Genomic DNA, 19,351 nt, shown 5'->3' on the forward strand with positions numbered 1-19,351 from the left:
AAAACATCAGAGCACTTGATTTTAATCCTGGGTCAGAAATTCTAATAGAGTAAGTTGCAGGGGAAGAAAAGTAAGACTGAGGTAATTTAAAAGAGCTGTTCTAAAATCTGCCTCCTCTTGCTTGATCCACCCTTGTTTTTGACATTTCCTCGGGCTGCCCCACTTTTTGTTGACAGGTTCTTAGAGGATGGGTGGTGGCTTTTTCTGAGAGCGGTATCAGATGTGGTTGCATGAAAAACAGCACGTGAGAGCTTTGCAGTGACTGCAAAATTGGGTTTTGGTGTGGAGAGGGGCTTCATGAGCCAACAGGTGAAAAGAAAAGATACCGTGTTTTCAAACAGCTCAACAAGAATGAGACTAAAATACTTCTGGTGGGCAGAGGGTAAAATAAACCCAGGATAAAGAAAGGGGGAAGCCACTTTGTTAGGCTGCATGGCTGAGACCAGTAAACTGCAAAGATGTGGGCATGCAAAGCAGCAGGGCCCAGGCATTGAATCACAGAATCCTAGAACTGTTTAGGTGAGCTGGTTTTTGTCCATGTTAACTTTCTTTCCCTCTCAAGGGAAAGAGCACCGTGCTGCCCTGGGGGACGGGTTTCTGTAGGAACATAACGGGCTGAGAGCAATGTAGGTGAGGCTGCCGTCAAGGGACAATGTGGCACATGGGAGCAAATCAAAGCAACTCCTCTTTGTGCATCTGCAGTGGAGGCTGAGTCATTACCATTCATCACAAGCCTGGCTCGTGTGTTCATTCTGGTGACAGTTGTTTTCAGAAGAGAGGACAGCTTTTGATGCCTTTTAATTCCCGAAAATAAAAGAAAACAGGGCTGTCAAGGTAACAGGCATCTGGAGAGGCTGTCTGAAAACAGTGGGTAAGGAAATAACTTTAAGTCCCAGGGAAATGCAGCACAAAAGGGAGCTGCCACAATAACCAGGACAATGTGGCTTGCTCCTTTGTGTTTCTGAAGGACACAGTAAATGGCTAAAACTTCCCATGCTCAATTTACAAATGAACTCCAATTGCAGGCCAACACAGGAAAGTTAGTGTTTCTGATGCAGAGTATTTTTTGTCTGGGTTTCTTCCTGCTCCACTCTCTGCCTGTTTTGAGTCATTCACATCTGTATGTGTAGCATTACTCAGCTTGCAACTTGTTTAAATCAAGCTCAAAAACCCACCTCAGCAGGAACAGCAAAGCCTCTTCTGCCCCATGCCGGCCCTCAGGGACTGATGTGCTCCACAGCACCCTGGGCCAGTTTAGTCACTGACTTTAGAGGGGCTCAAGGTTTCTCCCTTCCACCTCCTGCTTTTTCAAGGAAATGAAGCAGCTACCCATTGCTGGGAACAACTATTGCCAGGAAGCTTTAAGGCAAGGTACACCCTGTAACTGCCTTTCCTTCTGTACTTCTCCTTTCCCTCACCCTCAGCAATTTTCTCACGTGTTGACCCTGCCAGGCTCTTCAAGCTCAGTGGCTCCTGACCCTGGAGGGCAGCACTCAGAGAGGTGCCATCCCCCTGCATCCCCTCCTTCCAGACTGATGATTTTCTCTGCAGCTTTCATGTCTCCATCTTCTTACTCCTCTTCTCACATCTCTCACCCTTTTCTTACTGATTGCCTCCTCTGTTGTGCTTCCTCTCATCACCCCATAATGGTGTTCCTCTCTTTTTACCACTGTCTTCATCTGCTCACCACCATGGCTGAGGCAGAGGGATACTCCCCTTGAGCACAACAGGGTGCGGCTACCACCTAATCAAAGATGGTCCTTGCCTGAAGGAATCTCTTCAAATAAGCAGTGCAGGAAAAGGCTGAAAGGGCAAGTCCAGAAAGGAGAAGTGACTTCCCCAAGCCTGTCCAGCAGGGCCAGAAACAAGTCCTCTCCTACTCATTAGGACGAATTGTTGTCTTTACTCCACGGTGACTGAAACAAGTGTAATTTTAAGGCAAAGCAAAGAATGAGAGGGGGCCCCCTAAGAACATTGTTCCTCAAGGAGATCTGCTGCTCTGGAACCACCAAAAATAGTTCTAGGAGGGTCCTGGCTTTGGCCACATCCATCTAGGAAAACACAGACTCTGCGATACCCAATGTGAGAACAAGGGAGAGGCACAAGCTCTGTTGGTGCTACTTTCCAGGTTCTAGGAGACACTTTACCTGTGCCCAGGGCAAGGCTGTGCTTGAGCTGGGAAGGGGATTCTCACCTTCCTATCATGACCAAAGTGTCACCATAGTGTTTGCTACAGGACCTAGTGATCATGGCTCTAAGGCCTGGGCTGGGCTTAAGTCAGGTACTCCAAATGGACCTGTCTCATCTTCTGTCTTGTCTTCTCCATCTGGACTCGTTCAAGTTGTGCACTGCCTAGGAGAACAGCTGTCACCATTTCTAGCCCTGCAGAAGCCTACTGCTAGAGCTTAAAAAACCCAAACCATAATAATTAAAGACGAACTCGCTACATCTGTTTGTGACTCACCCACTGGAAGCTGTAGTGAACAGGGCTGCTGTGCTGGGGCTCTTGCCTTCAAGGGTGTGGTGACACATGCAATTACTAGACTGAGCACACCTTGACTGTCGTTGCAGACAAACCTCTGATAACAGAGATGCAAGGGACTACTGGTGTGAGGCCTCCCACCTGTATGTGCACACATATGCACATGAGTATCTCTGAGTGACCCAGTGAAGTCAACAGGACTATTCAGGGCTCAGACACTATGTGATGCCCAAAGGTGGTTTTGTGCAAGTTTAGAGTAAGTTTGTAGGCAAGGTCCTCTCAGAAACTGAAAGACCTGGAAGGAAGGAGTCCAGTTGCTTTATAAAGTTCAGGAAACACAGCGACTCAATGGATGAGTGTGAAGCAGAGTTAGTAGTAGTGGAGATGCTCAAAGAATATGATTATTACTGACAGGCAGCAAGTTTCACTTTGATGTTCTATTGTTCACCTGACCAGCAGGAAGGTCCTTAGGTTTGGCAGTGCACCAAAGACAGTGACCCAGGAAAGTCTAACAGCAAGAGTCCCGTCCCACAAGACAACTGCTATTACCTGTGGCTTTCCAACTTGTCCACATGTTCTTTGCCATGGGTCACCCCAGCATGGGTGAGAACGCACTGTTGTGATAAATAAAGCCCAAAATCCCACTACCACGTAGCACTGACAGAGCCCAGGGGCATTATTCTGGTCGGACTGTCCCTATGGTGAAAGCGAGCTGCTTTGCAGACTGAGCGAGGCAAGTTGTTCCTGGTTCCACCTCTGCCAACAGAAAGGATTCACATTCATATGCAAAACCCCTACGCCCGGGCTGACAGAGCAGCCACTGCGCAGCGGCGTTCTCAGCAGCAGGGCAGGGTGCATTTGGAGCTCGTCCTGCCTGCCTCTGCTTTCAAAATCAACTTCTCTCTCAGCAGTGAGGGCGCCCCACCTCAAAAGCCATTTCAAAGGCTGTCCGTAAAAGCAAGAAGTGTTGTTCATATGAATGAGACTATTTTCCTAAGTGCCGATGCGGAAGTTGTTGCCACCAAAATGTTTAGGAAACTGATGAAAGGAAACAGTCGAGCTGTAGCGTAGGAACCAGTTTAAGCACTTGGCTCTGGCTGCTCTCTGAGCTGTGTCCTTGTCCACAATGCAGCACGCCCAAGAAGATCAGACTGCATCTGGAGAAGAAGATGATGCCTTTGGGGAAGGTAAAGTCATCTTTTATCAAACTAATCCTCCTCCTACTCAGACTAGAGTCTTGGGTGGTATTTTTTTGGGTAAATCTGAAATTGTCTGTGGGCTCCAAGGTCATAGGGTGACCAGCCTTTCTTTATTTTCCTAAGAGAATGGAGAACAAAAGCAACCTAGAGACAATATAAATGACTTTCACACTGGTTCAGTGGCTTGCTTCCTGAGCAAGGAGGTTACTACAGAAGGAGAAAGCTGGGGGGGACAACAAGTGTGTTTTCTACCATGGCTGCACTATGCAAAGTAGCACATTGGGCATTCAATGCTGCAGGTGCAGCTGTCATTAAAGAAGTAGGGGCTCTTTACAGGGGCTAAGGGCAACTTGCTACTTAAATTATCTGAACAAAATTAGCCTCCTGTTCTCCAACTACCACAACCTAGAGCACATAACCAGTGCCATAGTTTCGTATCCCTGAAACTGTTTCTGCCAGAGTTGGATTTCTCACTGCTTGTGCCACCGTTTACACATGTATCAAGTACTACCAGGTCAAAATATCAGAGATGCAGATAAAAGGACCAGGAGGAGGAGTAAGAATTTGGCCCACAGTGTCTAATTTCTGTTGCTGCTTACTGCTCTTCTTTGCATTTGAGCTGGGGCCAGGGGTAGAACTTGCTCATGCAAATCTTCTCCCAGCCCCTAGCCCTCCACAGTTTCCAAGGGAGCTGAAGGCACAAAGAGCTGCCTGGATCCACTCCAAAGACTGTGAACCTTTAAACTCACTTTCAGCACAGTTTCGGCAAACCTCATTTAAACAAAGCTCAGCTGCGGTTGGTATGGAAAACTTAGCAGTGAATAGTGCCAATATCAAGTTATCTGAGCCCCAGTGAAAGGCTTCAGCACAGAAAAGAAAGCAGTCTCAATGATGTACTGTCTGGACTCAAACTCATTTCTTATGTGTATATGCACCCAATCCTTACCCTGGGCTCAGTCTGGGCTCAGAAGGGCAATGGATTTATGGAAAGGAGAGGTCAGAGCTTTTGCATTCAGGAAAAAGTCTTGGTAGTCCAGGGAAGATGCAATGATACTGGGCAAATCAACTGGCATTGAAAGTACCCTGTTGCATTCCCTGCATGTGCCCTTGTACCGGTGGATGCTGCTTCCCAAGATAACCAGCCACATGCTCTGGCTTCATATGGACATTTTCAAGTGCTCTGAAGAGCCAGTGGGATTTAGGATTCATTGCTGTTTCTGAAACCTCTAGCCTGTGTTCTTAATCAGAAATACAGAAGGGAAAGAATGTGTACAGGTTATTCAACATTTATATTGTGTTATCTGAAGGGAAAGATACAGAGCTTAAAACACCCTTTTTCCAGCCTCTCAGCTAAGTTGTTTCTGGCAGGGCTGATCCAGTAACAGCTAGAGGAAGCTGGCTTTTCAAAGGCAGAAACATTTTACAAACCTCTCCATGACCCTGCTTCAAGGAGGAGGTTGGACTAGATGACCTCCTGAGGTCCCTTCCCACCTGAATTACCCTATGAGCCTATGAGTTGGTGACAGCCTTTACAGGTCAACTATGTGTAACTGGGAAGAAATCTGCTCTGGCTGCTCTCTAGGCCAGAAGGTCTGTTGGTTCCCAAAGCTGCCCGCTGGAAAGCCCAAACACCACAGGCACGGTGCTAGCCTTCTCCTTCAGCCCCTTTCCTCTCTCTGGAATGGTTCAGCAGGGAAACATTAACTTTTGACTATTATTTCTGGAGCATTGTTGACCCTGGGTCTGGGTGGGATCTGAGCTGGGGGTAACAGTGCCTGTTTCAGTCACAGGGCAGTCCTCAGCCCACTCACACTGTGGAGTCCTAGGCTCCAGCCAAAACTTAGTCACAGGTTCTCAGGCCAGATGGAAGCATTTGTCAGGTGCTGAACTCCGACTCCCAGCTCAGCACAAACCACAGCTCTAGGGCGTTGGTTATGGGTTTTTGTTTTCCACATCTGGCTTGATCTGGAAAGCAGTGATGGCAGACCTCCCACCCACCTCTTTCATTTGTCCCAATGCTTAGCTGTTGTCACAGTTAAAGACAGTTATATCTTATCTCTTCTAGTGTTGATTTGTCTGGGTTTTCTTTGAGCTCGTTGTTCTCTTGTCCGGGAGAGCAAGGAACTCACTACTGTTTGTATGCATAAATGTCTCATATCCACAGACTGTGTTCAGACTACTCTAACCCTTTGCCAAGCAGACTGTTATTAAGGACTGTTTCTTTACCAAGCGTGAGTCTTAATCTTTCAAGCATTTTCATGGTTCTTCTTGGGACCATCCCCTTGGAGATGTGTTTATAGGTCATGGAGTCCACTGCTCCAAAACTCTTACACCAGGGAGCAATCCAGAAATTACATGATCTATTTACTCAAACTTCATATATATATATCAGTTTGAGGATTGGCTAATACGCACAAGGAGTGCTTGAGTCCTTTTAGGTCCCAGCATCACATGATGTCCTCCTTTTCATCTGATTTTTCTCTATATTCTTCAAGTCTTTCAGTGTGAACATTTCTCAGGACAGGGTCAACACTGTTCCATAATTATGTCCTCTGCTCCCAGCTATGCCCATACAAACACCAGATGGCAGTTTATTTTCTCAAGAATCCTGTTCTTGGAATGATCTACCACTTCCCCAGGCCACTGTGCCATCTGCATATTCAGTCAGTCACTGTCTAAAGTTCTTTTGCAGGTCACTGACATCAAAAGAGTTAAATCCCATAGGTATGGAACCAATCCATGTGGGTCCTTGGTAGAAAATGGCATCCCTGATGATTCCTCAGCTAGGTTGCGTCTGTCATTCGGTCTTGTTGCAGATCCATTCAGCCTGCCTCAAATTGATCTATTCTGTTTTGAGTCAAGATCTCATGCAGTATCATCTTATTTCTTACAAGAGTCTAAGTACCCTATCAACACAACTTTTTTTTCTGTTATGCTAATGAGTGCTGGTAATTGTATTCCATTTCCTTTAATTTTGCTTGTATGACTCCCACATCTGCTGTTTCATAACTAGGCCAGGACTACTGCCAGGCTATCACGCTGTTAGTGACACAACATCAACTCATAGGTCTCTGGAAATCCTCTGTCCTTTCAAGGTTTTTGAAATCAAAAGTAAATAAATAAATAACAAAGAGCTCCTTGGATTTCTCTTTTCAAAGATGCAGTTTAAAATCTTCCTTTGGGAAAGATAAAGAGGAAGATATTTTCCATTGATATATGCTGTCAACTGGCACCAATATTGTCCCAAGTGCAAACAAACAAACAAAAAAAAAAGTCAAAAAATTTGGTATTTTCTGCAGCATTATTGGTAATTGATGATTTTAATCTTCTTATGCTCCCATGCTATCATTTTTTCCTTACTGTACAATGAAAAATCAAGTCACAAGCTGGGTGTGACAAGTATATAGATATCTTCCCAAAAAGTCAGGCTGGATCTTGCAAAAGGCATTCAAAACATGAAAACATATTAATATTAATATTAATACTACTACTACTACTACTACTACTACTAATAATAATAATAATAATAATAATAATAATAGAATAAACCAGGTTGGAAGAGATCTTCAAGATCATCACATCCAACCTATTATCCATCAATCAGCACCCCAAGGTCCCTCTCTGCCTGGCCGCTCTCCAGCCACTCTGACCCCAGCCTGTAGCTCTGCATGGGGTTGCTGTGGCCAATGTGCAGAACCCGGCACTTGGGTGTGTTCAGTCTCATACTGTTGGATTCTGCCCATCTGCCCAGCCTGTCGAGGTCCCTCTGCAGAGCCTCTCTACCCTCCAGCAGATCAACTCCTGCCCCCAGCTTGGTGTCGTCAGCAAATTTACTGATGATGGACTCAATGCCCTCATCCAGATCATCAATAAAGATGTTAAAGAGCATGGGGCCCAGCACTGATCCTTGGGGCACACCACTACTGACTGGCTGCCAGCTGGATGTGGCACCATTCACCACCACTCTCTGGGCTCAGCCTCAAGGAAAATCTGTTAGTTAATTTTCTTGTTTTCTAATAACAACCTCGTGCTTACATTGTGCTATCTTTCAAAGCATCAGCAGAGAGTTTGCAAATGTCTGTGCTTAGGTTCAGTGAACCACAACTCCCTCTTCTCTACACCATGGCACAGCTGTAGTATGCAAAAGTTTCAAGAAGGAACTATTTTAGCCACTTGAAAGTACAGGCAGTGATGTGTTGCGTTGTTTGTTTGTTTTAATTTTGCTTTACTTTCTATGTTAATTCAAGGCAAATTACTTCAGTTACTCTTGCACCTTTGTTAGGTCAAAACACCTACTTTAGGGAAAATGTTTTTCAGCTTTTACTGACTCTAAGTGCCTGAGATTCTCAAGTTATATTTCATTAAAAAGAAACCACTTCTACTAGCACAAGGCTTCCACTCATCACTGCAGCCAAACTGGCGTGGGTTTTCCTTGGGTCTGTCTAAGATGAGGACCCAAGAAGGTTCCTGCCACTCCCAGGCGCAGGGAGGGAGAGAGATTTGGGCACAAGTCAGGTCTCTTGGCAGACCTGTTTTTACCCCAGGAGGAGAGCCAAGTGCTCACACAGAGGCATGATGCCATCACCTCGGCACAGCCTCAGATGAGGGCCAGGGGCTTGGCACAGCAGGAGCCCTAGGCACAGAGTTTGCAAGCACTCAGCAAACAGTGCAAGCATGTGGGTCCAGGCATTTTGTTAGTAATGATCAATGTATCCAAACTGAGAACACACAGGAGAAATAGAAATTAGGCTTGGCTTATTGCAGATCTTTTCATACAGCTGCTCCATATTGATGTCTCCTCTCACATCTTCACTTCCTGCCTCTGGCGGTACCTGGGGTAACCATGACTTGCCTCTCAGGCCAGAGCAAACAGAAAATCCCAACCATGTTTCCAAAGTATGGGGGGGAAAACCAAAGCTGCCTGCTTGATAATGATGAGTAAGTGTGTGTTCCAGTTCAGCAGACGAGAGCCACACTTTGTGTAAGTGCACTGTGCAGTGCCAGGATCCCAGGGCTCTCTCTTTGCCCAAGACAGATTTACTGCTACAGCACACAGACATGCTTCCAGCACTGCCTGCCCAGCAAGGCTCCCAACAGAACAGTAACTGCATCAAACTTGTAAGGTATGTTTCAAAAGTGTACCAGAAGCCTTTGCATCCTTGCAAAGCCTGCCTGCCTTCTCTAGGAGAGAAAGGGGGTTTAGTTCTGGGGTTTGGGATCAGCTTTGAAGCTTAGCTGAAACAAAAGGTAGCTGCTGTTCGTGGTTAGGTGCAGCACTTGGTGCATTGTAACATTGCTGCTGATATGAGAGAAAAGTGAGGATAAAGCTTGGATGCTAACTTAAAACTGAGGCAAGCTCTTTATTCAGCAGTAATTCAGGTTAAGCAACCTTTCTCTTCCCCTAAAGCAATACAAGACACTATGCTTTCCTTGGACCTACAGCTGCATGACTTGTCTAAAAGTCACTCAGCAGGACTAGCATCACAGTTTGTCCATGACCCACTGGGCCAGGCTTCTTTCCATGCTGTAGCTAGCCAGGCATTCACCCACTGCTGCCAGGCCTGCTCTGGGGAGAGTACACTCAGGTATGTCCCCTCCCCACAGAGTATATCAGATGGATGCAACTTTAAGCAGACTGTGTCTTCTAAGATATTTGTGTGTAAATAGCAGCAGTGTATTCAACCTCAAAGATAGTCAGAGATAGCATTTTGCCTATGGTTTCACCCCACCATATGAGTGCCTAATATCTGGGGAGGTTGTAGTCAAGATATGCAGCCTTGCAATGTATTATGCATAGGAGCTTCTCCTCACTGACTGCTGGGAGACTATGGATCATTGTCCTGACAATGTTTACAAGTCCCACTATCCCTACCTGTCCTTTCAGCTTATCTTGCATTCCCAGAGATGGAGGACACGTGTGCTGTACTCACTGCAGCCCAGAGGAAGAGATGTCCTATCACATCACCAAGGCAACTGTGTCTGCTTCAGCCAGATAGATAGATCATAGTAAGAGATGCTTGGCTTATAAACTCAGATTGAAGCACCTTTCTCCAAGCTTATGGGCAGACCTACTAAACAGTCAGGATAAGGATGGCACAGAAAAGAGGGTGCTCTCTTATGGAGTGTTTTTATTTACTCCTCTTTGCGCTAAATTCTTCTCTCACCTGCTTCTGGCAGCTGCTTCTTTTTGCTTGTGGTCCATGTGCAGACAGAGTTATGCAGATGAGTGAGAGAGCTTTTTGTGGTCAGAGGAGTCAGTGCAAGACACCCGTCCCCACCCAGGCGCCCCCGCACTGACCCACCCGCAGGGCTCCAGCTCCCCGGCACTTCCAGCTGTCCTGGGCAGCTGGAGGGATATTTTTAAGAGGGCATCATGCTCGGTATCTGAAGCAGAAATGATTGAGTCCATGAGGCCTGAAATTAAAAACTTATTGACATGAGAGAGACTTTCTGCTTTGTTGTCTCCCTAATTTTTAATTAATACAGCTCTTTGATCTTTTTGCCTTTTCCTTCTCTGTATCTTGAAGGCAACATGTTCAATTTGTGTTTGTCGACAGTATTTATAGATGACTAACAATAACAGCAGTGAGGGGAACAAAAATATCAATCAAATAAACAAGTGGCATTTAACCAACCCTCAGAGAAAAGAGGAAGAGGAGGTACCAGAGGGAAAACACCAAGTAGGTGTGCTCAGGCTACCTTCTAGACTCTCAAAACAATTGCCTCACCAAAGACTGAACCAAAACTTTTTTCCTCTGCACTCTTTTTTCCCTTTCATTTTTTAGACAGTGTCTTTACAAAGCTTCCAAAAGCACAAGTTTTTTGTCACCCAGTCCTGTCACTAAAGTCACAAAACTAGTGTGTCTTGGCTAGCATGAGCTGGTGGCGTAAACAACTTCACCCACTTAACAATTCAAGGCACAGCTCAGCCACCTCTAAAATGAGCTTCCGCCTGCCTGGATGCTAAAACCAAACCTTGTGGTTGGTGTACCAGGGGTGTGACAGTCACACAACAACTGGGCCAGGAAGTGCAGAGTTAAAAGGCAAGGAGTGAAAACAGTCTGAGAACGTGAATTAGAGAGAGAGGGAAGGGGAGTCAAGCACTTGACCATGTCACAGAGGCACAAAAGAGTTGATGGTGGGATGATTTCCTGATGTAGGATTTCTCCTATATCTCAGCATCTCTTGGGGGAAGATGTCAGCCCCTGCAAAATTTTAAGCAATATTGTCTTGTAAGAAAAGGGAAATGGCTTGAAGAAGGGTCTTGCTGTGGCTGCCACCTAAGCAATCCTTCCTCTCTGCTGAAATTCACAGCTCAACCTACAGACCTGCTGCCGAGGGGGGTGGGTGTATGTGTGTGTTTTTGCACAGTCCAAAAAAGATTGAGTGGGGAGGGTGCAGGAAAAAGTTATGCTCTGAAGAGCCACTGATATTCTGTGTCTTTGGCAACTGGAAAACAGTGAAGCAAAATTGCTATGGAAATCCTGAGCACAATAGGCTTATCGCTGCACAACTTAGAGGGGCTGACATTGGCTTACTTCAGTTTAATTGCAGGTAGTGTGGGAATTGGGAAGTTCCCAGAGCTTAGAAATGTCTAAAGTTCAGTTAGTTGGTAAGAAGCTGGAAAGACAAAAAGTGAGGTGGAAAGAAAGGAAACCAGAGAAAGAGAGAGAAAATAAAGTGAGATGTTTTTGAAAGCCCCACTGCAACCCAGCCCCTTCCTGAATAAACATTTGTTCAGGGATAAACACATCCAGCTGCGTCCAGATTGGGGCAGGTTCAATCACCTTTATTCCAGCCTTCTCAGATACTTAGGGTCCTAACTCCTCAAGCTGGTTACCTTGAGTTACCCTTATAGTCAATAGTGTGTGTGTGAGCAGGAGGGAGGGCAGGGATGGAAAGAAGAAGCCGCTCCAGGTGCCAATGCAGAACACAGACATGGGAATCCTTCACTGCTGGAAACCCCTGGCTTTCTCTCTGCTTGTAGCAGTCCCTTGCTGCCAGCCTGACAGCAGCAGGCACAAATGTGGCTGGTGCCTGTAGGGCAGCATGCATGTACATAGGGGTGGCTGGTCCTCAGGCCTCGGAAGCAAAACTGAAAACTGTCCCAAAAACTCAGACAGAACTGGGTGAGGTGGGTGTAGCCTCACACACAAGGGCTTGCAGCACCTTCCCTTCCATCATGCCAGCATGCTCCACAGGCCAGCTCTGCCTTCCTGCCTGCCCCATGCCTGGCCCAAGAGAAAGTCACACACTGGGATGAGCTTTTGTGCAAGTGATCCTCTCTTCACATAATATCAGAGTGGGCTCCTCTTAGGAGCATGCCTATGGTGTGGGGACAGCAGTACCAAGGGGTGATCTGGGAGCTTCCCTGGAGGGGTGGCAGAGCCACCTCTTGCAGAAGAGAGAGGGACATCCTCTCTGAAGGGCTCAACAGGATGGCTAGAAGCTCTGTGAATATATTGTCATTACCATAGACATTAAGTTTTCAAGGACTCCTGCAGGATCCTTTTGGAGATGAGCTTATAAAATCCCACATCTTTGCCCTACACCTCTCTGAAGTTTGTGATTAAGATGCTGGTGGCTCATGAGACTGGCCAGCTCCTTGGAATAAATGGAGCTTCATTCACATTCTTTGCACTTTGTGGTAGATCAGGGCAGTGGAAAAGCTCTGCTGTGTACATAGATGCAACCTACAAGGCACCATGTTAATTTGAGCAGAGTGGTTGTGACTGTATACAAGTGCAGTTTAACAACTGTGTGCTCTCTGTAAGTTTCTCATTGCATTCTCTCACTTTAAAAGGAAGAAAAATACAGTCAGACAAAGTCTGGGTAATGGGTAATGCCACAGAGCTAACAGAGGGAGCACTGAGCAAATGAGATCTTTTTCTGTCTCAAACATCACCCACAGACCAGAGGTCACAGCAGTTTCTTAATGGTGGTGATGTAAAGAGCAGAGCGAGCACAGCCTGCTTCCTCTAGGAAACCCCTGAGTTCTGGGGTGGCACCTGGAGAATCTGTCTGGTTTATAAACTGGATGATTTAGGGAGTTTGTGTTACATCAAGACTGAAGGATTGGGTCATAATGTGCAGCCTTCACACTGAAGTAACAGATTTCTTTCTCTTGCAGAGATTTTATACATGTAGATATATTTGAAACTACACAGCATCGCTGAGCTCCTCCTACAAACACATGCAAGCAGTGCCACACTACCAATGCATTTAATAAGCAAGACATGTTTTTATTGAGGGGGTGGAAATGCTGAAAAGGGTCCATATCAAAATAATTCTCCAAGTGAAACAAAGCCACAGGAGGAGCAGAGGCTTCCAGCACTGCTGAGCTCAGCTCTGGAGAGGAATGATACAGCTTTTTAAAAAATTTTCCCATGGAAAAGCAGGCAGCCAGGGAGGTCCTGATCTGCTCTGCCTCTTCTGAACCTCTGAGGAGCTTCCTGCCCTTTCTATTCCTGATGTCTGTTGTGAGCCAAGGAAGAGTTAGCTTAATCAGCAACACCAACCACTGGCTAGTGCCAAGCTGCTGTCATTAATCACTTCAAAAATCACTGTGCTGAAAATAGTACCCAGGGTCAGATGTTCCAAAACTGGCGTGGTTTCACTGGTGTCATTTAACCTCAGCTACAAAGCCAGACCACATCCCTACAGAAACACCATTTCTTTCCTTGACATTACACATTATTTGTGATTTTTTAAGTTCAAATCTATTCACAGTCCCAGTAATGTGGCATGAAAACCTACTCATTGTCTTTCCTAGAGGAAATGACTGCTGTAAGTGGTTAAACATCTCCAGGTAAAGGCAGGCTGGACCAAAAAGCAACCTGTGTCTCTCCCAAAAGATGCACAGGGCTACTGGTCTGAGAGTTTCACTTCAAGGCTCTCCCTGCTACAAATCCCCTCTCTTCTTTGGGAGTCTCAGTCAAAATATTTGGCAGATGCACTTGGGGCTCATTGCATTACAGAGGCAGCGTGCTCATTGCACTTCCCCCAAATGGCATTTCATGTGCGCTGCACTTGTTTTATATTTGCTATATTTAAGCCACAGAAATGTGTGCTGATGAGGGAAGGAAGGCTGTAGCAGCATCTTGGAGGCAGGAAGGGAATGAAAATGATTTCTCAAAGCTGCAATCCTCTGCACAGAACTATGGCCCAGGAGAAGGAAAGAGGAGCACGGTCAGCTCAGGTCACTGGCCACACTGCGGACCTGGCTGGGTCACCCATACTTAAGTCCATCTGGAAATAATTTCAGGGCAACTCTGGTTTTATCTAGCATTACTCTAGTGCAACTGAGGATGGAAATTGCTTGGAGCCTTTGCCCCAAGAGGGCTCTTCCTGGGTTTCTATTATGAAACTGCTATGTGAGGAACATGCAGGAATGCAGGGTTCATACATGGCACTTGATTTTGAAACTTGTCTGGCATTATTTGCTTTTTTCTCTCCACTCTAGCCTTTGCCTTCTTCTCCTACCTGATCATCATTTTCCCCAGGCCATGCTTGCCATCCCTGCAGCTCCTCCATCTTTGCCATGAAGGGCTGGACACATGGATAAGGGGGAAGGCAGAGACTGCCTCTGTGCTGCTGCTGCTGCTGCAGGGCACAGCAAGAGTGTTCAAAGCACTGGGTGCTCCTGACACATTACTGCACTCGTGGATCTAGGATACCGTTGGTGGATGTCCCAAAGTGTCTTGCTCCATATAATAACTGCCCTTCATGATTCTTGGTTCTTCAGAGCATGGAGGGGACAAGGATGGGGCTGGCCCAGCCATGCCTGGGATTGCTAACTAAAGTGTGCTTGGCTGTGTACAAAGAAAAGCTTTCTCCTCCACTGTGCTTTCAAGATTGCCCAAATTTTGCTCCTCAAGTGCAGGGGAGGCTGCAAGACTCCCTAGTCTTGGATCATGGGCTTGGTTCACATTTCAGCTGCAGTCCTGATGTAATCAGGAGTTTTAGCAGCAGCTATTACTGCCTGGTAATGTGGGTACAGATGGCATCAATCCTTAAGAGACCCCCAAACACAGTGGAGAGCTTCAGCTTGCTGTCATGAAGTCTGTGGCAAGGAGACAGGTCTGGCCACTTGAGAGCTATGAAATAGGAAAGAGCCAAGAGATTACTCACAGATTCAAGAGGATCCCAATGCGGAAGCTTGAATCAGATTGACTTTCTATCTACAAAGCCAAATCCTTTCCTGGAGATACTCTAATTGGGCTTTCTTGATCTTATACACGTTGGTTAAACTGGGAAGGGCAGCCTCAAGCAGATACCTCACATCCTGCAGACCCATAGAAAGCACTGGATTCCATTCTCTTGCACTCCTCTGGGCAAGGTGGGAGAGAGGGTTTCAAGGCTGTCCAGCAGCAGAACTTCAAACCAGCCCACTGCCAACAGCATACCAGAGGTTGTCTGACAGCCACACTCATAAAAAGCAGGCCAGCAGTACCGTATCTGTCACTTCAGATCTCTGATCACAAACACAGCTTTGATCACTGCATTGCATAGCTGATTTCCAGCTGTCCAGGAAATCAAAAATAAGTTTCCAGCAGTTTTTCATGCACCTTCATTAGAAAACAAGGAATCCTTTGCAAAAACAAGAAAGGGGAAGAAAAATAAGGCTGGAGCTGCAGTACTAGACATGCCATCTACACACTTGGCATGCACTTAAGAGCTGCTCAGCCAGCGCTGGTTGCTAAGCAGTCTGAGAAACTGGAATGTGTTGCCACCCATGAACATTGCCACCCAAAATCTGCCCAGAAGAGGCACTGAGGCTGATTTTGAAACTGGGACAGCTCCAGGGGGGAAAAAAAATATTAAAATAAAATAAAGGGCAGTTGGTAGCTCCTTTGTCCTGCACCCCCAGGTTATATACATGAGGACAGGTAGAGCACATGTTTGTGCATACACCTTCCCAAAGTGAAGCTGCTACCTTCAAATGCTACCAGAGGTACAGGCCATCAGTGTGAAGCATTCTTGCTCTGAAGGTAGCTGTCTCAGATTGTCACAAATGCAACAAGGTGGGACTAAGAGGAGGTAAAAAAAGGATTGCCTGTTGAAAAATGTTATTTCTTGCAGTACATTAAAAGCTAAAGGCAACTCCCCTTTTTGTCTCTAGCCCTTTCCCTTCTTACCCATAACTGTTCCTTGATACACCAAGTGTGTCCTGACCACTGTGCCACCTGGCACAACCACTGCATTATACTTAAATACCCAGCTGTGCCAAGCATCTGGCCAGAAGTCCCGGAAGATTGAATCTATTCCTGAATCACTGCAGAGGGTAAGTTCTAGTAATGTTCTCCACAAAGTGCTCTGCGAGTTGCAGGTGGGAAATTTTGCAAAAGCAACATCAGGAGAAATGAGGAACTTGAGGGTGGAGCAGCAATACAGTGATGGGAAGTAAAAGGAGGAGGGGGAAATGGTTGCACACTGGTTAGAGGATGTCAACAGTGAAAAACAAGGTGGGTATCAAACTCTTTCAGAAGAACAGCAAGAAGTGCCCCAGAATGATGATGACTGCAAGCCAGATGTACTGGGCAGGCTCACCTGTCAGAGAAGGTATAAATATGGGAACAGAGTCAACCCAAAGAGCAGTGACACTGTAGTATTGAGCACAGGAAAGTTTTGGCAACAGGAAATTGAAGCAATACTCCATGTTTTCATGGGGATCCTCAGAGAGTCCTCCTGCAGAATATCTCGGGGGGGAAGAATTCCAGAATTCTGTCCAGACCACTGTCTCCTGCTCCTCCTTTCCAGGCTCTTTTAGATACATCTGCAATGGACTTGAAAACCAGGGTAGTCCTCCTGCTTTGCTGTGATTGAGTGGCTTCAGTGGACTGGAGCCTGTGGGGCGATGGGAAAAGTGAAGTACTTCTCATTATATCTACCCCCTGGAGATATGTGTAACTGATGCATATCAGCCAGAAAATCCTGCTTAGCCCTTGCAGGAGCAGGACATGTGGGTATTCTCAGCCTATAATCTCTTCAGTGATAATCCTGGTTTACTCTTTGGCCTGGGAGCAAAGGCTAATAGAAAGCAAAGTGCTCTGGCAAAGCCCAGCAGGTAATTTAGGAACTCTGGCTCAGTTGTCTCAAGTGTAATGCAGCGTTACCATTGCTGGCAAGTAATGTTTGTGAAGGTGCACTGAGGCTGGCAGGAAATGGAAGTACAACCTAATTGGCAATTACTGGTTTGGAAAGGTCACTGTTTTCTGGAGATGAAGCCAGAATCAACTGTTGTCACTTAGAAATTTCACTGGGGATGCTCACACAGACCTATTTTTAACATAACAGCAGATTACACTACAATACAGTGCATAATTTATGGAAGCAGCAGCATGATCACGGCCACAATACAATGGCAGCTTCGGTTATGGAGAGAGGCAGAGCTCTCTGGTGTTTTCCACTGGATTAGCAAAACAAGACACACGTGGAATGACCAACTCCAAGCCTTTCAAAAGCCTGTATGTCAGGGTGAATACATGCCCAGAAGGAGTAAGTGGGTCAAATATTCTATCTAGAGCATCCATAAACCTACTCAGTCTCCCAGCAACTTCAGCAAGCTACATCACTGGGAGCAGGAAAAGAGTTTAGTGTTGGGAGTGAGAGAGAAGAAAATGAGCCTTCTGCATTTGCAATGCAAAACTATATTGAGAAGCCATGAGAAACAGCTCATACATCCCTAGCACGTGTATTTGCATTGGATGGAGAATATTTCCTTGAAAGAGGAGGCTGCAAGTGAATGAGGTATTTGCATCCATAATCTTAACTTCAAAAATCTTCTACAAGATAAGACCAAAAGGTCCAGAAGGAATTTGTAACACAGATTACACATAGAGAATTACTGTAGGAGGCTCAGGTTTGAAGGAAGATGCTGCAATTAGTATATGGCACTGAAAATCTTTAACAGGTTAACCAGGCTTCCACAGTGAGAGCTGCCACCCCCTAAAAAGGCTGAAATGGACTCAAAAGCACATTAAGTATGCATGATGAGACATTTATAGCTTTCAGCATTGCCACAAATATTCCCTCTCCTCTTCCCCTGGCATTCCACAGCCTGAACAGCACACAGCTGCTTTTTCCAGAAAGCAACTTCTCCGCCTTGGGCTCAGAGTTCACGTCCTGTGAGGAACGCATGAAGCCAGGGTGTAGCTGATTCGGTCAGAGACACAGGGAGGGCATCCCACAGATTTTCACCTGTGCTGGCAGCAGCCCCAACATTTTTTTCCAGTGGAGAGGTGGGTGCCTCTGGAAACGCCTCCACTGTGATTGCTGAACTTGGAAACCTTGGAAACAGCCTGTAGACCCCAGAGGTCTGCAGCTAGTGTGAAGAGTATCTTTTTCTGCTGTTACTGAATATGGAGTAATTTTCCCTCATTTCTGCTTCTTAAGGCTACAGGGTGCTGTTTATTTTCAGGGTGCTGTTTATTTTCAGCATACAATATAAATAACACATGTTCATTATTACTGCTGAAAATTACTTCAGACGATAGGTCAGCTGGAACTGGCAGCTTGGATTTTTGTTTCAGCGGGGGATTTTTTTCTTCCCATGCACAATACTCTGTGAAAACCCATCTCTTTTTCTTTCTTGCCATTTCCTAGACTTCTCCATATAGTATCATCCTCTGTGTGCCAGGACTGTGTGCTCCATGAAAAACAATTGCATTTGAAAGGATGGGTCTGCCTATCCTGATCCAAAGGAGGAAAGATGCAGTTGTATTGGGAGGGTATCGGTTTTGCTTTCCCAAGCCATCTTCCAAATGGTGTCTGTTAAGCACTTCCAGGTGTTTAAGAGGCACAAGGGAGAACTTGCTGAAGAACTGTACAACAGCTTCACATGTTGGGAGCAGCAAATCACAGAAAATAAGACAGGGGTGGCTGGCACTTCTATTGTATGATAGCTGATGTAAGGACCACTAAGAAGAAAAAAAGTTACAGAAGAGAAATGGAGAAGTCTGAAGGGCAGCAATAAATGTCTTCAAAATCCTGATTCCTGCAAAGAGATGGATTTATAGTAAATGGGGATGCACATTTGGGAAGGATGACTGGATCTGAAGAAAATACCCCACAGTCTCTGGGAAATTATAGCAATACTGATTTGTTTTTTTTCTTCTTTCTCAAGATAGCAGAGGAAAAGATGCTCAAAGGAAGAAATGTGAGGTCTGCTCATTGCAATGTTCTTTCATTTGTATTCACCTTTAACTACTCTTTAAATTCTGCTTATGCACACACTGTTGAAGGCACGGGAGGCTCCAACCAGTGGCCATGGGGAAAGGGCAAGGCAGCAGCCCACCCCTTGCACCATTCTCGGGGGTGAAGGAGCCAAACCACTCCAGAAGTAAGATGCATCGAATGTAACAATGGCGGTCTCACCGCCTCTCCCAAGTAGGAAAACCGCCGACAGCGCCTGCTCCGCAGCATGCCGCTGAGGTGTCGGGAGACCGCGAGATCCGGGGTCAGCGCTCCGCTCCACCGCGCTGCGATGCGATCCGATCCGCTCCGCTCCGCTCCCACGCGCACCCCTCTGCACAGCCAGCGGAGGCGGGCCGCAGCCGAGCAGCGCCTCCCCCTCCTCTTCCTCCTCCCTCTCCTCCGCCCTCTCCTCCTCCTCCTTCTCCCTCTCCCTCTCCTCCCTCCTGCTGCTCCGTAAGGAAAAGCCGGCAGCAGC

General features: G+C 46.2%; 1 protein-coding gene across 3 annotated transcripts in view; it reads left to right on the forward strand.

The window, feature by feature from the left end:
* RIPOR2 (RHO family interacting cell polarization regulator 2) overlaps positions 1-19,351 on the forward strand; it is a 113,370-nt gene that overhangs the window by 38,519 nt on the left and 55,500 nt on the right. Inside the window, exon 1 of one of the 3 annotated variants that reach the window (XM_054164064.1) lies at positions 3,403-3,669. The exons of the other annotated variants lie outside the window; for them this stretch is intronic. Within the exon in view, the coding sequence (XP_054020039.1) occupies positions 3,609-3,669 (61 nt within the window). The 5' untranslated portion in view covers positions 3,403-3,608. Of the gene's footprint in view, positions 1-3,402; positions 3,670-19,351 lie in introns of those variants that run through there. 3 annotated transcript variants of the gene reach the window in all.

The sequence above is a fragment of the Dryobates pubescens genome, chromosome 9 (assembly GCF_014839835.1).
Source record: "Dryobates pubescens isolate bDryPub1 chromosome 9, bDryPub1.pri, whole genome shotgun sequence".
Taxonomy (NCBI): Eukaryota; Metazoa; Chordata; class Aves; order Piciformes; family Picidae; genus Dryobates; species Dryobates pubescens.